Source organism: Thunnus maccoyii, chromosome 10, assembly GCF_910596095.1.
Source record: "Thunnus maccoyii chromosome 10, fThuMac1.1, whole genome shotgun sequence".
NCBI lineage: Eukaryota > Metazoa > Chordata > Actinopteri > Scombriformes > Scombridae > Thunnus > Thunnus maccoyii.
In genome coordinates, this window is record NC_056542.1 from 30766933 (window position 1) to 30794163 (window position 27231).

The following is a 27231-nucleotide window of genomic DNA, read 5'->3' on the forward strand; positions in this document are numbered from 1 at the left end:
AACAGCTGAAAAAACAGTAAATTTGACAAAAAAGAAACTCCTACTTACTGGTGCTTTCAATCACATCTCATGGTCTACATCATCGGATAGAGCTGACTCCATCTGTCAGTGAAGACTGTGAGATGCAGTTGAAAACTTTCTAAAAAGCTAGTAAGTGGACATTGAGTGACTGACTGATATTTTTCAAGGTCAGAAAATACAGATGTGGTTCAATCTCTGCATATTTCTTTTCAGCTCAGGTTCAGGTAGATAGCTTCAGGACTGGGTGCAGGTTTTTGTTCCCATGAAGACCTCTACTCCATGGTGTGATTTATTGGAAAGCACTGATGAATGTGTGTGTGTGTATATATATATATATATATATATATATATATATATGTGTGTGTGTGTGTGTGTGTGTGTGTGTGTTTGACAATATTCACAGTTGATTGGCACCATTGTTGCAACAGCTTCAGTTCTGAAAATGTCTGAGCTGATGCAGCTTTTCTGAAAATGTGAGCAACATGTCATGTCTCTGGCTTGTTTCTCCTGGACTGGTAGAATGGCAGTGGAGGTGAGATGGTCCTGCAGGTCCATGCAGTTGTCCAGCTAGTTCTGCTCCCCCTCCACCACCCTGCTGCAGCTGGGCATGACAACAAGGCACTGCTAGACACTGATGCTGAAGGAGGAGGGGAGGGACAGAGTAAGAAGGGAGAGGGATAATCCACCCTCCCTCCACCCTGCCCCCACCTCCAGGACCATGTCCACCTCCTCCGGTGTCCTGGCATACAATCAGCTGACGTCTGCTGTCTGAGAGAGCCCTGCCTGTCGTAACGCCCCGTGTGTCTTTGACCGTCAGGGCTGGGGAGGATGCGAGGTGAGTATCAGTCAGCGGATCGGTCCGTCCGGTCTGAGACTGAGCGTGGATGTGCAACTCAAACATAAACAGAAAAGTCTGTATCCCTGAAGATTGCTTAAATGAGATTTGGCACACCGTGGTACTACATTATTGGGTGGGGTTAAACTGATCACAGTGGTCACGGCGTCCAGCAGTCTCCCTGGATCCACACTTCATTTTGGTGCTAATGAAGTAGATCTCGCTCAACGTGGGTACCTGTCATCCAACAACCAACAGAGAATATTTAGTAAAAAAAAAAAGTAAAATTTCCAAAAATCATACAAAAACTATCAAGAAAACAATTTATCTGTCACCTTGAGATGTTTGGTAAAACTTTACCTGTGCAAAAAAAGCTTTAATCAGATGGATGCTCTGGACATGATCTGTTCACTTCAAACCATTCATCGATGCAGCTGGAAAGAGGAAACAAGAATTTGTTTTTAGACAAATGAGATGTCTCGTTAGTCTGTTGTTTAATACAATATTTCATCATCCTAACACACAGAGTGCACAGGGGAGACTCATTAGATTTCTTATTACACTATTACACAATGCAGGATTATTATATTGACTTCTTTATTAAGGATCAGGGAGTTTGACTCAACTGAAGTTTTAAACACTTGCCTGATGCTTTTTCAAACCATCAAATGAGTTTAAATAAATCAGATATAGACAAGATGAATTCAGTTTTCCATTATTTATGATAACATCAGTACTCTTGAAATGTTTCATAACAGAAAAATTTAAAGCCTCCAAAAATGTCTTTTTTAATTGGATATCTGTGGTGGAAGTGGTCATGTCAGGTCACATGAACTCCTCATAAACGTGAATGTGTTTTCCCATTTATACCTAGTGGGCTGTGTGAACCAATCAGGATTGAGACTGTTGACTTTTATTCATTCTATATGTTGACTATTGTCTGTGATGATGACTGTAAGTTAGGAGACAAAATTGAAAATGCAAGAAACTGAAAAAATGTTCAGTCTGCATACGGTCAAGAGATACAGCATTCAGTCCTAATTAGGAGCATTTTTGTGGTTGCCTGGGTGAAAAACTTTGTCTGCAGGTTTGCTGTTGTGCTTGTTTGTTTACCACATTCCTAATGTGGCTATTATATCACACTGATTCAGGTATAGTAACAAATAAAACAATGTCCTTGCAGAAAACATAATTTCTAAACTAAACTTTCTAAACTCAAATCCTAATCGAATATCTGTAAATGAACCGGTCTAAACCTGTGGTGGAGGTTCTATGGAGAACCGCCTCATAAATAATGGTGGAATAAAGCTCATCCACATCTTTGTCATATAAAAGAAATGAAGTGCTAAACAGTCTTTCATACCCTTTATGGTAGATGCAGAGGCAGGGCAGGCGAGCGATGGTGTCCCCCTGTACCAGCTCCTCCAGGCAGATTGCACATTCTCCTGCATCCTTGGTCAGGACGTCCTCTGGAAGACAGCACACACATCACACCACAGGCTTATTAGAATGGATTACAGGACTCTTCACTACATGACGCCTTTTGTTCTTATAAAAAAAGGGACATAAGACAATCTCTGCCTTTGAAACTATTCTACTCTAGCAAAAATGAGCAGTAGGTTAGTGTATTGGTTTGCAGATGTACAAAACATCACAGATATTCTTATTTTATTAACACAATTCTGAAGGCTCATCAACGAGATATATAAGCTACTGTGTTCAACATCCAACATCCTACAATTCAATCTTTAATAATAGTGGATCTTAACATCAGGTTATATAAACAGAAATTGCAGTGGAGCAAAGCGGAGAAGAAATACATGTTCTACTGGCTGAAATTTTATGTTCATTTGATTTCATTTGTCTTATTTCAAATTTAACATAAGTTAGTTTTATTTGTGTTTTTATTATTATTTATAATATTCTTTCCCATACAGGTTTACTGCATAAGAGTCTAAGGAGTTTAACTGTATCCTGCCTCAGACATACAGTCTCTTTATCTCTTTAATATGTGACAAAGTTTGTTGCAATCTTCTCACTAGATTTTGAGACATCTTGTGTGCAAACTTCTCATTTTGTCCTGCAGGTGGTGCTAGAGGAAAACTCACAGAGTTCTAAAGCTAAAAGGAGGTTTTCCTCTGGTGAATATGAATATCAACAGTAATTTTCTTGACTATCTGGTTAGTTGTCCAGATGGCCACATACCCACACCAGACACACATGAGTAACCACCAAACATTTACAGCATGGAAATCTCTACAATACCTCTGCCACCCCCTGCCTTCAGTCTGTGTGTTAACTCTGTGTGTGTGTGTGTGTGTGTGTGTGTGTACACTGCACAATATTCATCTTCCTCTGCTATGTAAAGCATCGGTCCGGGTCTAAAGTGGAAGTCAGCGTGTGCACCATTAAACCCATCACCTGCAGGAAAACACACAGAGTCATTAGAACTGGCCTTATGTAACAGTGGATTAACCCACATAGGCCTGGAAAAGCCAGTTATTATGGGCTGCAGCACATGGCATCCAGCTCAGCTGAGGGGAAAACATCTTTAATGTACTGACAGTGCCGTCAGCCAGTCATTCACACAGTCAGAGACAGAAAGGAGAATAACACTGATGTATGCTGCAGAGATGTGCTTTGTTAACATTTAGTCTTAGTTGCTGAACATTATTGCTCTCAACACCCCGACGACTGAAAGACACAGTTAGATGAGGAGACTCATTTGTCTCATTGCATGTTCTCATACATGTTCATAAATCATGTGGTGTAGTGACCGCAGTAGATACTGCAGGATCACAACAAAATACTTTCCCCCCATTAACAATCATTACAAAAGGAGCAGCTGTAACTGTAAATACAGCCCCTCCTTCAATGACTCTTTGTATGATCAGAATTTGATCCATTAGAATAACATAATTTGGAAAGTCTTGAAGAGCCATATCATGTGTGTGGGGAGGCAGCATAACACACACAACTAAACTGCTGGTGGTCAAAATGAATTGTGGGTAAAGTAGGCACCAGGTATTGATGAAGAAGAAGAATGCATGGTGATAGCCATTTTGATGATTTTCAAACTGTCCATCGTGAGTCTCACAGCGTTGTAGGTGTTTGATGCTTAATCTGTAGAGTACTTTTAAAGAAATAATCCAAATACATTTATTCTTTCTGAGAGTTAGATGAGAAGATGAATACTGATATCATGTCTGTGTGTTTACCACAAAGCTGGCATCAGGAAGTGGTGAACTAACTTGCATAAACAGGGGAAACCTGAGTAATATGTTCATTAGTGAGCGTGAGAGATGACATATAGATATATTTTTATACTTTTACACAGAGCCAGGCTAGCACTGATGTGAGTCAATTAATCACATTTCCTATTCTTTCATTAAAGATTAGAAGATTTTGTCCACTGATGCATGCTTGGACATGGAACTTGTGCAACCAAGATGTCAGCCATAGTATGTTCCACATCAGAATTCTTGTTTATACTTCTATACTCATCTTCTATACTATCATATACTCATATATCAAATGTGATTAAAATGTAGAGACCGCAGTAGTTTATTCATGTTGGAGTGTAGGGTGGATAGAGGGCCACTTTAATATGAACTAGTCAGTATTTACTGCTTTTGATAAGTTCAAGGTCTTCATTTTATAAGCCTAATGAATAACAGAGCTTCCCTTCCAGCTAAACCTACAAGAACGTCATCACTGGATTTTACTGAAGAGTTTTACTGTCCCATGATGGTTTGCTCTTTAAGATGTTCCATTAAATATTGTCTCAGAATATATATATATATATATATATATATATATATATATATATATATATATATATATATATATATATATATATATATATATCTGTGCATTCAGTCTAAAAATATTGATACTGGGAGCTCTAAAACCAAAATGCCAAATATTTTGGCAACACTGATAAAAAGCCAGACAACAACAACAGCTATGGGTTAAAAATTGTCTCGCTGATCTTTGACCTCTGTAATGACCCCAGCAGGAAGGATCAGGGATCAGGGAGGAGGAGGAGGAGGAGGAGGAGGAGGAGGAGGAGGTGTGTTTACTGCGGCAGGTTGACCTCTGTGCTGTCGGTGTTTAACACACAGACAGGAGGAGCTGGGATGTTATGATCACATGACAGCTGCTGTTTTGTGTGTCTGTGTCATGAAGCAGCGCTGGATATATTTAGGGGTCAGACGTTCCTCTCTGCACTGTGTATATGTGTGTCAAGGCCAAACCACAGCTTTTATTGACGTCAAGTCTAGGGAATATTCACCTATATCATGTACTGTCTCTGCTGTGTTGGACTCCAGCAGCGTCGTTCTGATTGGCTGCGTTAATCATTGTGAAGTTATGTCAGTGACAGATTAGAGCACTTTTATTTTACAGCCCCTTGTCTGAAGTCAGGGGTGGTAAAATACCTGTTTATATGTCTGTCTGTTCTGATGAATTACAAAGACACGTTTAATACTTGACTTACACATAAGATTATATCTATCAATAGAAAATATTGATCAATGTGATGTTGCTTGTAAATGATCAGACTACTGGTAAATTGCACATGCTGGTGTGTGTGTGTGTTTTATAGTAGAGGGCTGTCCTTGTACGGCTAAAAGCAAACAACTGAGAGGTGCATAAACATGCTGATTAAAGATCTTCAAGGTCATGTGTCTCTCTCTTTCTCTGTATGTATGTGTGTGTGTGTGTGTGTGTGTGTGTAGTAGAGAGAGGGAAAGCCTAAGAGGCTGATTATCTTGTTAGAATGGCCATAAACACCACAGTGCAGCTGTGATCACTGTGCTCAGTGACCATGATGTAAGAACACACACACACATGCGCGCACACACATACACACACATACACTGTCATGAACTGTGTTTCCAGTGAAGCCTTATTTTTACACCATCTTCCCCTGTTGAAAAGCAGTTTCAAGGTGAGACTGGGTTCCTGTCTTACAGGAGGACTATATAGCCACAAACTCACATATGACAAGAAATACGTTTTTTAAAAATAATAAATTAAAGAGTAACGAGCCACAAACTCATAAACCCATGACTACTCTCATTAATATCCATGCTGATATTTACAGTCCAACTGAAACTGTCAGCTACAGCAACACACTGTATCTGCTCTGTTAATCACTTGTCCTGTGTTCTCCTTTGAGAATAAAGTCAGAAACCAGGGAGAAACTGATATTTTTTGGTTGCGTGATGGTGCCCCCCTAATTTTGCATTCATTCCCCCTGAACCTTATTTAAAAAATAAATAAATATATATATATATATATATATATATATATATATATATATATATATATATATATATATATATATATTAAAAAAGTTGACATTATTTTCGACAGCAAAAAGGGATGACTACATGTAAAGTTTGGGCTACCATTAAACAAGATGTACATCATTACATGATTATCTACATACAGATTATAATGCACATTCAGAGGCTTAACAAACATTACTTTAAAACAACGGATTGTAAAAGGCAAGTCTCTTATTTTGGAACTTAAGACCCCATTTACTCAGCATTAACATGTGTTCTGTATCTGGATGTCTTGTCTGGTTAAAGAGAAGCATGTGTTAATGCGTTAAGTGTAAATGAATACATTGAGATGAACGCGATAGGCTTAGTCAGGCCAAATCAAGTTAATAAGAGCACTTATTAATATCAGGTGTAAATATAAAGGCCTGTGACTGGATATCTATTTATGCAGACCGGATATAGATTACAAGGCTACGTCATGCCAGATAGAAATGTGGTGGAGAGAATAAATATCAACAGAGGGTTGATCCTCTGGGAAGCATCAATGTCCTCAACATATATTATAGAAATGCAGCTATAAGTTTTGGAAACACCTTGTCGTGGACCAGAGTGTTGGTCAATGTTCAGCTAAGGTTAGACCAAATGTCAGGATGGTCATCATGCGTAATCCTCTAAGGGCAAAGAACCAAATTTAAGTAGCTGAGATAATTTACCACTAGTGGGGCAAAGAGACATTTTCATACATTCCAGGATACAATGTAATGGAAAAAGATCTTGCAAGGCAGATGAGGGCGAGAAGGCTTTCTGCAGACATGGCCGACTGAAACCTAAACACACACCCACTCTTAAAACTAGCAAGCTTTGTGAGCACGGCCCCTGGATTTAACAGTATCTGTGAGGAAGCGCAGTGCCTTTAAAGACTGTGTCAGTGGTTTTTTTTACTGCTTTGCTGACTGGTGCTCTCCATACTGTAGGGAAGTGATCAAACAATGATCATCATATGACTGGAGGACAGGATGTCAGAGAGGAATCTGGCCCAGATGAACAGGAAGTCAACTTACTCAAAGAGGAACTTGACTTGTCCCCGGAAACATTCAGCTGAAAGGGAAATGTGCAGGAAAGTGTGTATATAATATCTATATATATGTTTGAGTATGTGTGTGTGTGTGTTGGTGTCCACAGCACTGAGATAATAACTTCAACACATGTTTTTTGTCAAACTAAGACATGACATGAACACACCAGAGATGCAGTACTCATTTTCTTTGATGGTTTCTAGTCAAGAAGAAGGTTGTTAAACTTCACTGCTGTCATGTCTCTGTGCAGACACACGCAGTAAAAGTAGGTCATGCATGCTGAGAAGGAAACGCAGGATGAGGTGATTTGTAATGAATAATCTTACAACAGAATCACCAAAAGTCTCATCAGATCCGAAGCACAGGAAGAGGTTAGGCTTGTGATGTATTTGTTTTTCACTCTAATATATTTTTAGTCTTCTGTGTTTCGTAATTTTTGGGGTTTGTGACGCTAAAAGCAATTTATCTGTTTTTAAACATCATTGATGGAGTAGGCTGCAGCGTAGCTATGATGTAAGCATGCATCAGAGGGGGAGACAAAAGTCCAGCACTCCAGCTTTAAGTTTAGTTGGTAAGTACACACTCAATATATCTAGGTTCATATGTAGTTCTTAATTTGCAAAAATTCTTAATAAAGTAGATTCTTAACAATTCTTTGACTGACAAGAGAAAACGTTTCGTCATGTAGTTTGTGTGTCAATGATTTATTAGCAGTTGTTTCTTAAAAAACCCAACTGAGTCAACTTATCACTTTTTTCCATTTTTGTGCCAATTTGTCCAAAATTACAGCATCTTTTCTGTGAAATATCCTAAAAATTAACCATTAAATACCTGCAAATTACTCTGAAAATTTCCAGTAAATTTGTATAAAATTGAAGTAAAGCGTTACCAAAAAGTGTATCCACTAGTGGGCAGGTCAGGGTCAATCATCCCTGACTGACACCAGCATTGAGAACTTCCAATGTACACATAAATAAACATGGTTATAAATTTGACTTCTTTCAATCTAAAAATCATGTTTAATTATGTTTTAGATTTAGACAAACATAATTTGTTTGAATGAATTCAAACACAATCCATGTAGTCAATCCTAAACTACGCTGTATTGTGGTCACACTGGATTTCACTCCCCATTCACTCTGCAAGGAGACATATTCACTGCTGGTCAGAGAGGGTGGGATGCTGCTGGGCTGCAGTAAACGTAAGGTCATTAATAGAGGGTCATGACGACAAAATGTTTGATGAAACGATGTACACGGTCAACACACCATGTTTCAACTTGTGCAATATTGTTGTTAGCTGGCCACACTAGCTCCAGTGAAGCTCTAGCTTCCTGTCCAGCACTCAATTAACAGTAACCAAAATCTGGTCTGACAGGAGTGACCAGTTGTGTTTTACAAAGCCAGCATTTTAGAAGCACATCCAGCTGGAGTACAAAGCAGACCCTGTTGACAGACCTGATAACAGATCGAATAGAAAGCGACAGCCCAACAAACTGTTCAAGGGTTTTATTGCATTTTGTGGACATGTAGCTTTACCAACCCAAGCCCCCAGTGGCCAGAGTGGGACTCCTTGGACCATCCAGTCCAGTTCTCTTAAACCATCCATGACACAACCAATGTGGGGAATCAAAGCAAGTATATCCCTATTTTAGAGTGAGGAAGGCACAATCTGTCTGTAAAACTGAACACACTGCTGATTACCTCTGTGTTAACTGAGGCAGACAGAGCCCCATCGATGCATCTGTATGGCTGATAACATCAGCAGACTTCAGCTGATCACAGATAGATCTTTACCAATTTATATCTTGACTGATACCTAAAAAGTAACTGTGGAAAAGAAATACCAAAACTATATCTGACATAACACAGTAACCAACTTTATTTAACTGTAAAATGTTCTGCTCAATACTGTACAGATGTTAGTCACAAGTCTCTAATTACCAAATCTTTAACAAAAATGCTTGTTTTGTTTATACCATAGCTTTATGTTGAAAGAGGAATATCAGCAAATATTGTTACCAGAATTTTAAAACTCTCAAAAATCCACATTTCACATGTCTGACTGGAGGAATCATTCTGCAGGTGTGGGGCCATCTGACTCAGCAGTCTGTAAACTCGGCAAGAACACCTGATTGTGTCCAATGCAGCGTGTAAATGTAATGTGATCTCTGTAATTATACTTTAATAGAGGGAACGACCAAAAACACTTTGCAGAGCTATAAAATGTCCCCCGATCACATTAACCATTAAATATGACATGAGAGATCATTTATAAATAGGAGAAGCATCCCCCACTGCAATATTACAGTTTAGAAGTTTTGAGATGACACAAGATTTGACAGGGAAGCAGACTGCAAACACTGGATCAAGTTACATAACCATAGAGCTGTGATAGTCAACTTTCATGGGGAAGTTTGAACAAGATGATTATGAATATTAGAAGGAAGTGAGTAATTGTCAACTTTTATCATTTGATGTGATTTTTTTCAGTATGACAGCACTTTTTTTTATTTTGCTCACTATCATAGTCCAGTCCACACAATTTCCAGTTATTTTGTTTGTCCCTGTTTATGTTCTAGTTTGATTTGCTTACTGACTGTGCTGCAGCTAAGAAGTTTTCCCACAAGCAGAGTTATTCTTATATATATATATATATATATATATATATATATATATATATATATATAAGTATATATAAGTATTGTTGACCAGGCTTGTACGGTCTTGCCATCTATTTGTAGAGTTTAAAAAGAAGCGGTCAGTCTTACCGTTATATGTGACTCTGGGTTTGGTTAAACACAAGACCAGGTGAAGATCCATCTCATCTGAGGACACAAACTTGGAGCACACAGGGCACTTGAAGCCTAGAGGGACGGAAGAGAGACAAAGCAATGAATAAAGGAATAATCAGCAGACAATAAGAGATGATCAACAGTTTCAAAGGCTGAAACAACAATAAAAAGGCTGAACAGTGAGTTCTCAAGTTCATTTTTATCCCCCTCTCTCCTCAGCACCAGTTGCTCTGTGTTTGGTGTTTTTACCCAGCATTCCCACTGGTCACCAGTACTTTGAAGGTGGTGCTTTCTCCCGTTTCTATCTTACATCAGTACGCTAGAAACTGCTGGTGACTCAGATCTTCTATTTGATTTCCAACAAATCTGAAACACATCACTACCTGAGGAGGAAACACCAAGCAGTATGTTTAAAATGTGACCTTTTCTTATCTTATTGTATACCTTTCAAGTTTTTTTTGGCCACTTGGCGGCAGCAGAAACAAGCAAGTAAACACTACAATGACTTATTATCACCTTGTAAAGTTGATATGGTGAGCTTGTTGGCAAACTGTTGCTAACTTTACACATCCAGCAGACACGGAGCAACATTCACTCTCCTTTTAGCTCTGTTTTGGTTTCCACCAACTCCTGAGAAAACTACATGGAACTTGTGCAACCAAGAACTGATGAATGCTGTTAGACTGAACCAAAACATTAAAGCAGCAGGCTGTAAAACCAAAACAATGAGCTGAAAGACGCTAAAATGCTCCATATAGCTGAAGAGAAGCTGCAGAGTGGGGTGATAATTCTCTGGGGGTTGTCACTATAGACGGCACCTTTTTTTATTACATATAGTAATTTCATCTATTGATAATATAAAATGTTGATTAGTTTTTCCATTTATTTTTATTATTGTTGGGTTTTAGTTGTTCTTCGATGTAACTTGATTTATGAGCGCTCTACAAATAAAGATTATTATTACCATCACTATTAACAGTTCATGTAATTGGATTGTATTACTACTAAATTTCATCAGACAGTGACAGCAAAGCATGTGAATGTGACTGTTTACTGCTGATTTCTCTGATGCACTGACCTATTTGCAGTAGAAGAACAAAAATCTCCTTTTCTTCATATTAAATATAGTAAGTGTCAGACATGAAATACCAGTGGGGACATGTGCACGGAATAGTAACGACACAAGTGTGCACACACACAGAAACAGATGCTGCTCTCCGGCTGTGGGTTAAATCACTCTTCCATTGTATCAATCAATGATGTAAGTATAAAAACAGACTTATTTATATGAGATGGTCACAGATAATTATTATGAAACACATTATCGTCCCTAAATGTTTCCAGCTACACCTCCCTCTCCAATTATCCCTTTGTTTCAATCTCCATCACAATTATGTTGTCACAATCTCAGACACGATAGAAAATCCCTGAGCTTCCACTGACATCACTGTGTCCTCTGCCTCAGATTACCCTCACGGGAACCCTCGCCCATCATCCATGAGCTGTTAGCAAACTAGTTCTGCAGCAGGGGGCAGAGTGGCATGTATCACTGACAGGTGACATGTAAATGTGTGCGTGCTGTGTGCGCAGCTTTCTACAATGGTCAAATCTGTCAACATGCTGGGATACTGAGGGGATAAATATAGTGCAGCCAGAAGCAGGCTCTCTACTGCTTTGTCTAACCTATGAACACACACACACACACACACACACAGCTGATACATCTGCTGACAATTAGGAATGTGTAGTCTAGGTGTATTTATTTGAAAGAGAGATGAGGATGAATCGCAGCTCTGCACGACTCCACAAGTCATTCTGAAAAATGCTAAAAGCCAAAGCTGCACACTGCCTGTGAGGCTGTCATGACTCATCCTGTAAACTGTTTGGGATGCTCTCTCCAGGAAATTAAATTGCTGTGTGTGTGTGTCCTCATGCATTTCTGTCTGAGCTCATACCTGCTCTTGGCAGCGTTAAAACTCTGACAGTATATTTCTCTGAGCGCAGGCTGGAATATGTAAACACAAATGACTTAAGTGTTATTTAAGCCTGGAGCAATGTATGTCTTTCAGTTTCCTTTATGCCCAACAGCAAACTCTGCTGCTCCTCTGTGGGGATTCATATCTACAGAAAGAATGAAAACAAATGGTGAATTAAAACGACTAAGTAGCATGGTCTGAAACATCTGCTGCCTCCAGGCCAACAATGAATCTGGTAAATTTCCCGAAACAACACTGAAGAAAGGTGGACAAACAAAAACAACAACAACAAAAAAATCTAATGAGGATGTTAAAAATCACAATGCTCTGATGAAGGCCTGTAGACAGAGAGGAACGCATCCCTTCTGACTGCTTATACTTCAAGTAAGAAGAGGAAGGACAAAAGAGGAAGAGCTGTAAGCATGTCACTGTTTTCATAAGAAAACCTCAAAATGCCAGTTTGGATGGTTTTCATGGTATCAGGGTCACATGCTTTCCTGTTGTTTGAGGAAATTGTCTGACCACAGTGTCTTATGAAATTCTTTCAAAACCCAATTTCTTTTTATCAGGTAGTCAGCCTTTGGTTTCTGCGTCGGACACCCGACAGTTATTATATTGTATTGTCTTATATCATATTATAATTGTATTGTATTTCCTTATATCATATTATAAGACAATACAATGCAGGTGGGATCCTCTGTTGCCACTGGACTGGACAAGAAGGGCATAGCGTCATGACAAAAAGGAAAATGTGGACATAGTGTGGTCATGGCGGTTGCTTGGCACCGGCTGCGGTTGTCTCGTCTATAGCGGCAATATTGCAGTTATTGCTACAGCCCTAATTCCAGCTTCTGGAATATGTGAATATTTCCTGGTTTCTTTAGTCCTGTATGACAGTAAACTGAGTAACAAGACATTTGAGGACGTCACCTTGGACTGTTAGAAACAATGATCAACATTTTTCACAATTTTCTGACGTTTTTTGGACCGAACAACTAATAAGTTAATTGAGAAAATGATTAAAAGATGAATCAATAATGAAAATAATTGTTAGTTGCAGCTCTAGTTTACTGTCATATATGATAATGAAAAGCTGTGCACTTTCGCTTGAAAAAAATAATCGATTATCAAAATAGATGCTGATTAATTTGATCTGAACATTCCTACTGAATTAAAACTGTAAAATCTCTCTGCATTGATATTAATGGCTGAATAAACAATAAATATAAGTAGTAAATATGCTGAGATTCAAAGTTCACTCTTGAAACAGTAATGGGCAATGCCATCCGCTGAGGAAGACTGTGTGATAACAGTGAAAGCTCCATAAACCTACTAAGTGGCCCTTGTGGTGAGATTATGAGTAAATCTGTTGCCTCCTACAAATGCTGCAGTGATGTTGCAGAAAATCTGAACAAAGTCAAAGTTTTGAGTGTCCTCTCAAACTCTTTCAGGGCTGTTTGGATTTGATGTATTGTATCAGCATCAAATTTGAACAGTTGATAGCACCACTGCAACACCTGTCACACTTAAATGATATTCCCTGCAGTATTTTTACCATCAATTTTATGATCGAAAGGAGACTTGGCTGTAGAATAAATGACCAAAGTAATCATGTTTATATTGCAGTGATGGTGGTGGTGGTTTGCAGGAGAAATGTCTTTGCTAGATGTGTGTGACTGAAAAGGAGAAGATAACTGCGGCTTCTTCTTCACCTTGCTTAATGTTGTCTTCACTCTTCAGCATCTCCACCACTATTAGAGACGTGCAGGAGAAAAAACACAGTCCTGGTATCTCTCTAACCACTGTAGCCCTGACATGCTGTCAGCTACAACAGCGGAAGTGTTACTACGCCACAATCCCTGAACACACACACATAAATCCCCCTTTAGTGTGCTGTCTAATTATTTGTAAGTCTGGTTTCCATAAAACTCTAAACGGTGGAGAAGCCTAAATAAAATAGAGTGGGAAAGCTGCAGACTTATTTAAACATCGTGATCATTGTGCCGCAGAGTGGGAGATGTGACTGAATGCTAAAATGTGAGTTTTGACTTTTAAATATAGTGGCCCTGGGCCAGTCTGTGTAGTTTTAAAAATGTCACCAACATCTGATCAGTGGAGTCTGAAATGTCGTGCGTTCCGGACGAATAAACAAAAAGACCAAAATGTGTGTATGTGTGCATGCCTGTGTTGTGTCTGTGGCTGAGTGTGGAGAGTTTTTTTTATATAAACCCTCTACTATCACCCTGATGAACCATGCTGGCAAAAAGCCTCGCAGGTCACATAGAAGAATAAAAAGCTAGATGAGTGTTTGTGATGCAGACTACTGAGGAATCTGTCCTCTATGGAGGAAGTAGCAAAATGTGATACTGTTAAATAGAATATCTCCAGCATAATGACATTTATAGTCTCTATCCTCACATCACGAGTATGAAAGTTACTGACGGTCAGTTTCATGTTCCAAAAGAACACAAACACTAGTGGCTCAGGGATTTCAGGCGACCACAGAATCAAACCATTGAGAGTCTGCTGAAACAGTTTGGGAGCTTGGTGAAGACAGACACAGATATGAGGACTGACGTTCATGTAGCTCTGTTCAGACTACACTGGATGTGTGCCTACAGCTCACGCGGTCACACATTTTGGGCTGCACACAGTGGCAGATGACAAATTTTACATCACATGTAACCTGCCGTCTCTGGTTGAATGTTTCAAGCCTGTTTCACCTCTGATCACACACCCATATCACTGATGGCTGTGTTGGATGTGGGCAGAAGTGTGCACCTGTCACCACACCTCACAGTGATGTCACAGGGTCCTAGAGTATACCTTGTCTGATACCGAAAATGCTGATGAGACAGAGAAAGTGAAGAGTGAATAGGTTCAGGCTGTTTCTGATAGCTGATGTATTTGTCCTCTGATCCAGCACAGGAGGAAACTCCAGGGGTCAAGTTCAACCCAGGACACGCTGGAGGGACTACATCACGCAGCTGGCCTAGTAATGCCTGACCACAACAACCCCACAAACCACCACTGAGCTGAATCAGAACTTTAAACTTTTAAGTGTTACTTCACGTCATTCTTCTGAAAACATGACAAGAAACCTATCTGGATGTGTTGGACAGGTTAAAATCAATTTAACTACACATAGAGCAGTAGTTCATGGAATACTTTTCACTTCAGGCAACTCCAGCACATACACCGGCACTAACTGGAAATCACCTCTTTCCTCCTATTTTGTATTCTGTGAGACACAAACTAAAAGTCTTCCTGAAGGGGCTGTGGGCTATGCAACAGCTACTTGGCTTCAAACCTTTACACACTGTGTTAACCAGAATTCCTCAGTTTTCACTGTATAAGCACCATCTCTCTGCTCTCCATCTAATCTCCTGTTTGGAGAGCATCCAGTGGTACCGTGTACATTATCCACAGTCCTTAACTCAGCTCTCCTCCGGCCCCTGAATCAGCACATTTCGGAGCTAATAAATGGGATTTATGAGACATGATTTTATCGATTATCCACCGGCCTGGCTGCACCTCTCCCATTCTCCTGCTCTGTGTATCACACACAAACACATACATGCATAATGCATGAACACAGGCACTTGGAATCACTTTAATTCTCACTTAATTTAAAATAAAGCAGGCAAACGCAGAGGAAATGTTGGACACTGGCTGGAATAAGGAGTAGGCAGGTCTTTCAGAGGGCGGGCATCAATCTGGACTTCTCTTTCTGCAGTTTCATAACTGAGGGCATCAGCAAGAGGAAACAAGGAGAACTGAGTCACAAGGTAAGACAAAAGAAATTTCAACACCATGAATATTTTTAGGTAGTTCCGATGAATTATAATTTTGGTGTTTTGAACCTAACTTTGATTTATTATATTCCATGCACCACCAGTAGAAATCAAACATAGATTTTCTTATAAATGAAGCCATTGGTCTGTGTTGGGTTATGCTCTAGTATATGGTTTCATTTTGGATACAGTTCCAGTTTGGCAAAATACCTTTTTCACTAAGCTTAATTCAGACATTTGCAAGAAAGGTGCAGATGAAATGCCTCTTGTCCTCTTCAAGGACTCCTCCAGGTTGCTTTTTAAGGTGTCTGGGCACGACTGACCAAGAGGAAACTAGATGTGATGCACTGCAGGTGAACTGTTCAATACTGTGGAGGACATCTATGAATGAAAACCGATCCTGATGGTTTATATTTCAACTACTGAGACACACAAAAGACACTTACTGCTTCATGTCTGATACCTAAAATAGATTTTCTACATAGATTTTCTATAAATGAAATCTTTGGTCTGTGTAGGGTTATTTACATAATAATAATAATAATGCAGCTGCAGCTACTAAATTTGGCACATCTTTAAGTTGATAAACTTAACTTATTGAAATTATATGAATGGAAGTTTCACTGGGAAAATGTGACTGGAAATGAATACGACATGATTAGAAAGAGAAGACTCTATTGGAGTTGTGGGAACTGCACTTCGTCCACTCTGTCCACAGTGGTGTTTAAGATTGGAGTTTCTTCCTTCACAAATGATCTTTAGTCGAGTGCAGACATAGATAGATAGACACGCTATATTTTCCTCCATAGTAAACAAATCCAGATTTCAGACACTCAGTAAACATCATCATTTTGCATCATCACTGTCTGCTGCAGAGTCACACTACTGTAATTTTTGCATCTATAAAATCTTTTAATTGCATTGTGGGATTGTTGCCATGGACACTACTTTTTTTGTTCCATTGTGGAATTTTTAGGGGCACTGTATATGTATATAGTATATATATATACACACATATTTACACTAGCAGCACTAGCAGGCAGAAGTTGACAAAACACAGCAGAGTACAGTAATGAAGGAATCTGCATTTAATAAGCTTTATTTTAGTCGATACCAATCCTTTCAAATATGCCTACATCAGCATACAGACCCGCATACGGCTCTCATCCCTCTCTTTTATTAACAAAGATCAATAAACAGTACATTCAGGTGGCAGCGTTCTCATCTCTGCTGGCACTGACTGTCACTTTCTTAGTTTGAAATGACACCTTTGATCACCTGCAGCAGATTATATCAGCTGTAGGTAATAAATAATAATTCTGCAAGTAACTGGCCTTGAAATGAAATTCAGCTATGTCTAGTGTTGTGCTCTTTGTAAGCCAGTGTCTGCGCTCAGTTTATTTATGGACTGGATTGATTGTGAGGTAAAAGAAGCACCACTCTGTAACATCACTCTACAATCGTGATTGGACTTCACGTTTGTAGTTTAACAGGATCAGCAGAGAAGTGAGTCTACTCTGGTGGAACAATCTAAGTGATGCTGTCAAATCAGTTTCAGTAGTCAGAATCCCTCAGTTAAACTTTTATGCATGCAATAAATACACCTTAAGCTTATCAACTATATAGTGTTTTTTTTAAGTAATAGTTGTCAATCAGGATCATCAGTATTGGGAGCAAGAAGCTCATAAAAAATCACGAGTAAAAACTGTATTCTCTGTAGACACAGTCTTTGAGTTTTAGTTATTTATAACTTAAGTTACTTACAAATGTGAAAAAGCTCAGCCTAAACTGATTTGATAAAGGATTTTAAACAATTCAGATTTGGATTTGTGATTGGATAAAATGCTATGGTCCCGTTCCTTGGTCTGCGTCAGACAACTAGAGGCAGAAGAGCTGAGTGGATACTGGAGATAACTCAGGGTCACCCTATTGATATCAGAGCTGAGATACAGTTGGTCTGTAGTTGCATGTATAATTCATAGTGCTGCCATCTGCACTCCAAGGGACTAGGAAAGGGTAAAAAAAGGGAGTAGGGTGAAAAAAGAACAGAAGGGAGGGGGGCTGGAGAGGGCGGGGAAAAGAGGGGTATAAATAAATATGCTTTCGCCTGCTGGGAAAATGGCTTTAAGTGGGGTAAATGATGAGAGGCTTTCCTCCTGTCAAGCTAATGTAACACTACCTTCTACCTATGTCTGGTGGTGTGTCTCCCCATCTCTCTCTCAGTAAATATTAGCATCACACACAAACACAGAGCACCAGGAGGCAGCAGTGGCAAGATCAAACTATCCCAGTCAGGTCCCAGTATGGTGATCTCGAAAAAAAAACACCTTCAAATGCAGTCCAACACTGTCACATCACAAATGACCAGAGAGAATTAACAGCATACATCATAAACTTTACAAATATCGTATTTCCAGTACACTGGATTACATTATGTCGAGTTGGTGGTCTTTTTAATTGTGGCCATCCGCTGCCAACCTCTAAGCAGCAAGTTGATTTTTAGGTCACGGAGTTAAAGAAGAGTTAAAGACATGAATTCAAAGGTTTTTTTGGGAAATTTAAAGTTCAACATTTTTGGAAATATTTGCTTTTTTCCCAAGAGTGAGATGAGATCAATACCACTCTCATGTCTGGCTTAAGAATGTGGTTAGCCTAGCTTAGCATAAAGAGTGGAAACAAGTGGAAACAGCTAGCCTGGTAATATGGTGTATCTAGTTTATTCTAGTTTCTATTTGAGGTTAGATTAGACAGTTTGTGGTTTTAGGGGGAGTTAAGTGCTGTCATAAAAGTGCTGGGCAGACGGATGAAAATTTTTTCTTGTTTTTCGTCAAGACCAAGAAGCATCTACCACGGCTGGAGGCTGAAGCCAATGTGGAAGTACCTTAAACTGACTCCCATTCAAAAAGCCTCAACGTCTCTCTAGAAATACTAAGTTAATCATTTTTTCTCCATTAATAAGATTTGAAGGCATATAGCTGATGGGCATTGATCACACTGAGTCAGACTATTGCTGCAATATTTCAGTAGGTTTAATGCTACTTAATTACGATTCCTGCCCCGTTTGTACAATTTAGGTAAAGTAACTTTCGTAAGCCCAAGTAAGCTAGTGTTAGATCGGGTTCGAGGTAGCAAGGTGTGTTTCCAGAGTGTGAAAGGAAACACCTTTCACCTTTCCTTGGAAGGTCCTGGCTCCAAACGGAAAAGTTCCCACTGACCATAAGCTGCAACTCTGTGCTTGAAACCAGCTCCAATGCAAACTAATGGGTGACGTCTCACCATGCTATGTCCATCTTTATATACAGTCTATGGTTAAGCAATATGTGTACATGCTAGGTGTTTCCCTCCAGCTCTGTACTTAACACACAGACATTAGAGTGGTATCAATCATCTCATTTCAGTCTCAGGAAGAAAGCAAATAAGCATTTTCCCCAAATTGTTGAACTATTCCTTTAAAAGTAAATGCATTAAAAGTACAAAAAACTACAACTCAATTAGTTCAAAAGCCACTACGTGGAAAATAAAAAAATAAAAAAATAAAAATTCTGACTTTGGTGCCCCCAGTTGTAGTACCAAAAAAGGCATTTTGAAAGGCTATGAAAGGGCTGAAAGCAATATATGAAAAAGTGTATTCCATCAGAATAAGGTGAGAGATACTTTAAGCACCTAAACATTCTCTGGGCTTTTGGGGGGTTTCCACTCGCTCTGTGGTTAGTGACAGTGACAGCAAAGGTTCCACCAGGTGGTGTGTGCTGTTAATCATCTGCCTTCTTAACTTCAGCAGATGGATGACATTTCAGAAAAACAGCAGGGAGGGTTAAAAAATAAAAGCAGACGGCTGGCAAACAAACCACAGGCTTTAAATGCTGCAGAGTGACTCTTCGTGTGGACGGGGCATGGTTGTACGAGTGTTGCCACAACAGGCACTGAGCACACTCACATACAGTAAACCTAGCATAGTTAGTTTGGAAAGTAAACTAACCGCAGCGTAGTACGTCTGGTCTTATCAGCAGGAGGGCTGTGCTAACGCTGTCTGCACTGAAACACAATGAAACAGTTGAAAGCAGCTGATTGTATGATAATCAGAAACTATGAGCAGCTGTGTCGGTCATAAATCACCACTCTACTCTCATTAACACTTTTATTCTCACTTACACACACATCACACTCCCTCACATATGCGACTATAGTAGACACAACAGTCATGTGTATGAGAAAGAGTTGCTGATAAGTTGGAGGTTTAATGTTCAAACTACCAAAAAAACAAACAATACAAAAAGTTATCTGTATGTCTATATAGATCTATTTTTTTACACACTGATGAGTTTGCAGTTGCTGACATCAGTGAATAAAGGCTCTGTACCACTAGCATTTACAACAGTAACATTTCAGACCACAATCATTTGCATGGTGCAGCACCATGCATGGCCTTGAGGAGAGAAGGTGTGCGCAGTTATCCCCATTTGTATTATTAATTGCAGTGCCCTTCTTGGTGATGGAAAGCTTTTCACAAGTATTAACACTTTTGCATTTAGACCTTGATGGCTGCTAGAAAGCTTTGATTATGTAGCAGTGCTATTAAGAGATTCTAGTATTTGCATTAGAAGCTTAACTGTAACAAATCTTATTACAGCTCCAAGAAGTCTGGATGACAAAACAGTGAGTTTACTACCTGTGCTTGTTAAGCTGCCCTACTAATAAGAATTACTCAGTACTGATTCCAAAAAGTCCCAGCCTCTTTCTCCAAATACAAGGTGAATTTTCCTTCCTTAAATGTCTCAATGGCAACTCTTACTTTTAAAGAGGAATTTCACTGCTGTAAATATGATGATTTCTTAAAACTAGGTCATCTATGTAGTAGAAATGTGCAATTATTTTCAAAAATCGTGTCCTATGACTAGAGGACAATGAGAAGAAGGCTGTAAATTCCTTTATTGCTCTAAAGGGGAAAATCCTACAACAACCAGAATGCACTGTGCACGGTCCCATCCAAGGCTACTGATGGTGTGTTTACAGAAGGCAGTTGGTGAATTTGTTTCCCAGCAGAGTGGTCGGTTAGCACAGACCAAGTTAGCCGTGATCAGCATTATATCTCTTTATTGAGGCTTATTTTCACTTACAAAACATTTTTCCTTATGGAGTCCAGTTATATTGTACCGGTGTGCAAGGTTCATAACAACAAACAGCACGCTGGAGGTTGTTATGTGGATCACTGCAAACGAGAGCTGCACACAAGCCAGAATGCTGCCAGAGCAGTCAGAAAACCTCTGAGTCTACAGTCTCCATTTCAGCTTGGTTTGGGAAACAATGTTGGATGAAGGGGTGAAAAACTACAAACGTGTCCAAGCTGCGTCATCTGGTTGACTTTTGCAGCTTTAATACAAGGAAGACAGAGGAAAGTTCATCATAGGGACTTGAAAATCAGTGAAGTCGTCCTTTAGTGTGTGTCCAGGTGAGACTTAAGATATAAGGCGTAAAATAAAGAATGTGTTGGTGATTGTTTGTATGACTGACAGGTGTCACAACAAGCAGTGGTGGGATCTGCTTACTTGTCCCACTTTAGTCGACCCCCAAGAAGACAAAAGCAAATCTAAGCTTCGAAACACCCCTTCAGAAACCTGTGAGTGACGTCACAGCTGGTACGTCCATGCTGCAACACACATCTGCTGCAGTATTCAAATGAAGGGACTGCGCAGGTGAGATTGAGCAGGTTAGGTAGTCACTGGCTTATCTCATCAAGGCAGATTTCAGCTAACCTGCAGTGACTCAGCCACTAACACCAGCATGGCTCAGCTTCACGGTGCATGATATCCTGTAACGTCACACTGACCTGTTGGGACATTTCTCCAGTAAGACCCAGTGTTCTTTTTCTCAGCAGGTTTCAGATCGCCGCGTCCTTGTTCATGCATAATGACAGCTTGCTAAAGTAAAAAACTGTCGGACAGCGCGGTGTCTCTTCACTAGCCTCTTTGCAGGCTGCAGTCTGGCTTTGGCTCTATGCAGAAAACAGACGAGCAACAAATCCATCTGTGCTTTACAGATGGACAACATCCACCAGCTTCTTTGAACAGCCTCGGCCTCCTGCTGGGTTTCATCAAAAAGGAGTGAAATAATTCAGCTACCGTCGGGAAAAAGACAGACACACAGCTCATACCAAATGTTTTGTCTACAGTACCCTTCATCAGTGATGGCATAGGCACTGTCACAGCTTGATTTCATGGGAAATTCAAACGTAAATGAAAAAATGCTTTTTGTCACTGTATTTATGAAACATTGTGGAATGTGGAACTTCCACCTGAGCAACTTTGCAGAACTATAACTTCAGTTAGTCTCTGTAATATTTTTGTATTATCACATACCAATAAGTACATACATGTATTATATTGTATTAAATGCCTGTACACACCTGTGTCTATGTAGATTAATTGTATTATTTCCAATACTCACCAATGCAGTCCCATTGATGCAGTTTACAATACACAGTATATAAAGTATTGACTTAACGTCAAGGTAAAGCATATTACTGGTCACGCAGTCACAAGTTCATCTGCACATACTTGCAAAATAGAAAGTGCTGGAAGCTGGAGATAACCGTTAACATGCCAGCCAGCCAGAGACATGGTAGTAGCAGTCAGTCATAGTATCTTTCAAAGCTAACTGGCCTTCTAACTGCCAAGCTAGCTAGCTAAGTTGCCGACCATGCAACTAAGTTTATAGTTTCTTCAAGAGACATGCTAGTACAGCTGACTGCTGTTTCATAACTGTCTGCAAACCATGCCTCTTTTGTGGAGCAGTTTATAGTCTGTCAGAGCAGGGTTATATATAGTACAAGTGTCTGGTGTGACTACAGTGTCAAGACGTCCTGGTTTGTCCAGAATTGTCTCGGATTCAAGCTGGGTGTCCCGAGTCCCGACAGATATCTGTAAAACACTAAAATGTCCTGGTTTTCAACAGTCACTACCAAATTGTCCCAGTTTTCATGATAATTCAAATAATAGTTATAATATGATACTTGTTTTCAGCGCTAACATAGGTGTTTATCATGTTCTGTCCCACTGTCTAAAGAGCTCCAGGAGGCTTACTCCTGCCAGAAAAAGAAAGCTCCAGAAAAGAAACTCTAACTAAGAAGAAAGACTAAAAAGCTTAAAGTACCCGACCGATTTACTGTTTTGACGTTCTAATCTTTCTAAACTCACGACCAGCTTATGACATAGCGTTGTGAAGATGTAGGTTAAAGTTATTTTCATGTTATAGCCTATGAAGTTGTTTATAGACCACAAAGAGATTTGTACCTTGTTCTGTTTTAAAAAAAAAAAAAAAAAAAAGCTGGCAGAGAATGTGTCACACTGACAAATACTAATAATTGGTAGATTTTGGGAGAAAAAACATATTTTTTCGTCTGCTGAGGTGCTGTTCATGGTGTTGAAATGTGCACTCAGTAGTACTGAAATAACTGTCCCCCATCCTGATGAAAACAATTACTTAAGGCCAGTAGCCTTAAGTAAAAAGGCTACTGGTTTGGGGTTTTGAAAATATGGTCATCCTATGTGTGACACAGCTAATAAGCTGTGATAGCTTCCTGTGTTTTGGACTCTCTGACTTTCTGTTCCCTAAAAGATCAGCACTGTCAAGACATTTTGCAAATGGTGCAAATTCCAAATGTTGAAGTTTAATTAAGAATTAAATTTCCCAAAATACAGAATTAAAGCATTCACAATTTTTCAAGTCTGTCTTAAAACAACAGTCAAGAGACCAAATGAACATTGAAACATGTTTTTCTTGTTGTAATCATTCCTCCTGTTCATACTGACCATTAGAAGATTCCTTCATAATGCACTTACAATGGAAGTGATGGGGGACAAAATCCACAGTCCTCCTTCTGTGCAAAAATGTATTTTAAAATTTATCTAAAGCTGATATGACGCCTCAGTCATCCAAATGAGTCAAATCAAGTAGATATCTTTTAAATGCTAGTTACTATTTGATGCTAAGAAGATTGTAAATGTGGCAGATATCCAATTGATATGACTCACTCAGACTGCTGAAGTCTCATATGAGCTTTACATCATCACTTCCATTGAAAGCACATTTGAAGGGGATCTTTTAATAGTCAGTATGAACAGGAGGAATGATTACAGCAAGGAAAACCTCTTTCACTGTTCATATGGACACCTGACTGTTGTTTTAAGACACACTTGAAAAATTGTGCATATACCCTTTAAAGTTAGGTAGCTCCCACCGTGTTGGACAGTCATGTCATCATCCACTGTATAAAAAGCTCAAGACTTTAACTGATGATGTCATCAGGTGACAGCTGAGATTTGGTCTATTGACACTGAATTAGTGACAATCTGTGGGCTCATATAATAGTTGGAGGCATTTCATCCACATGTGTTTTAGGGCTTCCAGCTGTTAAGCAGATATCACAGTAAAATCGCCATGTTGTCATTGAATTATTCCACCGTTTACTGTGTTTGGAGCAGCTCCAAGGGTTTGTTTCTACATGACATCATCCTTTCAGTCTGTCCTCCTGCTGTTCAGTTGACACTCAGTCAAGGTCACAAATTATAACTGATCTATGCAGGATTATAAAAATGTGTCATACTGAATGTAAATTAAGTTTTAGTGTAGATATCCCAAAGTAGATTTAAAAAGTTGATCTCATTTGTTCTTACTCATCTTTTAAAATGATTTCTTCAAGTGAGAAGTCTGTGGGACTGTGAGTACACAGGGGCAACAATCTGCATCATCCAGTTCATAATAAATGTTCACGTGGAGCTAACTTTCATTGACTCGTCACTATTTTAGTATCAGTAGTAGTATCAGCAATACTATCTAGTACTATCTAATATAATAACTAAGCACTACAGTAATTGATCTAATTGGCATGTGATTAGGTATCAGCCTCACAGCTGTTGGCATGTTTTGACTGATTGACTCTTACATTATTATGACCTAAAAGTGCATTTCACAAGTGATTAGACTCTGATTGAATTTGCTGATATTGCTTGATGTTCCAGCTTAACCATTAGACCTTGTCTAAGGTGAGCTACAGCACTCTACACTAACAGACTGCTGGCACTGATTCAAACAGGTCAAACAAGGACAACTGCTGCCTTTGCAGTCTGTTGGTGGTGTAATAACCTACCTATATCAGGGCTGTAGTTCTTAATTAATACTGTAGCACTGCTTAATTTAAGATATATTTCTTCATGTCCGTTTTGCATAATGACAACAAAAGACACAGTGCATAATTAAAGTGATATGTGCAGGTTTTTTATCAGTTATTCTCTGATTTCCTTTGACTTGCATTTCATGTGTTTGTACAAATTTGCCGTGTTACTTTATCTTTGCAAAGTAAGTCCTCGTCATCGTCTTTGAATCCGGTTCCACTTTGCATTTCATTACATCAATGCACTGGCCCTATTCAGTTGTCACTAGGAGCAACATATACTTTGTTGATGCAGCAGAGGAAGAAATATGGTGCATTTGATTTTAATGCAACGGCTCTTCCCACTAAAACAAACATGGCAGAATTGTTGTAACATAAAAATGAGATGAGGTGCTAGAGGCCTGAATCAAGATTGTGATCGTATTCTGATTAATTGTGCAGCCTGAATAGCAGTCAACAGCAGCATACGACTACAAATTGGTATTTGCCATTAAAACAAGGGTGACAGACCATTAGCCACTTTTTCATCTCAGTGCCACGCCATTAAACACCAATGTGTTGGACCTGATCTAATGGATATTTTCGTTGCTGTAGCTTGGGCTAAAAATGGCACTATAGGAGGAATGCCTCATCTTAAAGTCCCCTCCCCCACTTGAAAATATGTTTTTCTTCTTGTTCCTTGAGTTGAATGTTTGAGCTTGTGCAGAATTCGACACTAGAAGGCTTTTCACATTCATCTGCTGAAAGTTTCTTTGTGCTCACTGAGAATCTGATTTTAAAAGGTGGACCTACGAGCAGGATTTGTGACATCACAACTAGTTTTGAAGCCAATCCTGGTCCAATATTCAACTTACACAAATGTGATGTGGAACCCTGAAGCCTCCAGCGCACAAACACTGAGAACAGACTCTACAGTGAAGTAGGAGACATCTTGTGGCCAGTGGTTTAACTTTGGAAATGAAATACATTTACCTATTTATAGATTCTGGAATTTTGAGGGGAAAGTGGTAGTGGTGGCCATTTTAAGGATTTTAATGTGGTAATTATACTTTTTTTCTGGAAAAACCACATCAGATACACATTATTGTTCCTAGCAGAGTCTTAATACATGTGTGGCGGGGATCTTTAAAATGATCCTCAGAGCAGGATTACAACACTGCAGAGGTGTGACTGACTCACGTCGTGTTTTCCTGTCTAGCAGTCATACAAACAGTCACGCAAATGAAATGCACATTAGTGTTGCTACAGTTGTAGAGAAACATGTACAGTGTATGCTTCAGAGAATCTGTAGCTCTGTACAACATTTGAGACTAAAATATTAAACCTTTGACCCTTCTGTAATTAGTTTGTGCAGGGAAAACGGAAGCAGCAAGTTGCAGGTGTAAAATCTTTCACTGCCCGCATAAAAGTCCCTCAAAGGTCCTTAAATCTAATTTGTCAGTCTGGGCCCAATCCAAAGTTTGCTAGAATTGAGATCTGTGTCCATTTGGGTAAAAGCAGTCTGCTGCACTGTTATCAAGCTCTGTGATTCATCCAAATCACAAACTGACAATAGGAAAGCATTTCCATCATGTGCTTACAGCTTAGTTTATCAGGGACGGTCTTCAAACAACCTAAATGTAGGCCTAATGGTTACAGACTTTGGAATATGACATTGTCTTCCTGTATGCTCCAGTGCTCTTGCAGGAAATGAAGTCCACATCCGATATGTGACCTTTCCCTGGGTTTTTTTAATTCAATGATTGGGTTTGATTCTAGTATTTGAAGACATCCAGAGTTCAGCCCAGACCCTTTTGTGGCAGCCTGAGGGCACAGTGTACCTTCCCAGGGATATGTTTTGTGCATGTGCATGATTCAGCATGTTGTCTGTGTCTTTTCAGTTGTCTCTGTGCCATCTCCCTACTGAACTGGAATGCCAAAATGCTTCCACACAACAGACAAATTTATAGAGTGTCTTCAGTTCCAGTGTGAGGCATCCAGGATGGGGGTGTACAACACATAGAGATGTGGGCCTGTGGGCACATGGAATGTTCTAATACACAGCTTTCTTTCAATGTTCCTGTACAACACTCTTGTCCTGGCAACTTGTGCATTTTTTTCTTTTGAGTACATTTAAAGATGCACTCCTTGATTTTGTTATAGCTCCTGTTAGCGCCCTGTAATCCCAACATGTCTGCCCAGATCACTGTTGATGTTTTGAAACGCAAATGTGAACTGTGTTGAGTTCCAAAACATAAGCAGTGAGCTGGACGGACATTTTGTAACTTTGGTG

The 27231-nt window shown here is 39.4% G+C and overlaps 1 protein-coding gene across 1 annotated transcript in view; it reads right to left on the reverse strand.

Moving 5' to 3' along the window:
- Positions 1-359: 359 nt before the first annotated feature.
- znrf2b (zinc and ring finger 2b) overlaps positions 360-27231 on the reverse strand; it is a 34578-nt gene continuing 7706 nt past the window's right edge. Inside the window, exons 2-5 of the mRNA XM_042423720.1 lie at positions 9997-10092; positions 2220-2325; positions 1217-1290; positions 360-1093 (exon numbers count right to left, since the gene is read on the reverse strand). Coding sequence (XP_042279654.1) covers positions 1233-1290; positions 2220-2325; positions 9997-10092 — 260 coding nt within the window. The 3' untranslated portion in view covers positions 360-1093; positions 1217-1232. The remainder of the gene's footprint in view (positions 1094-1216; positions 1291-2219; positions 2326-9996; positions 10093-27231) is intronic.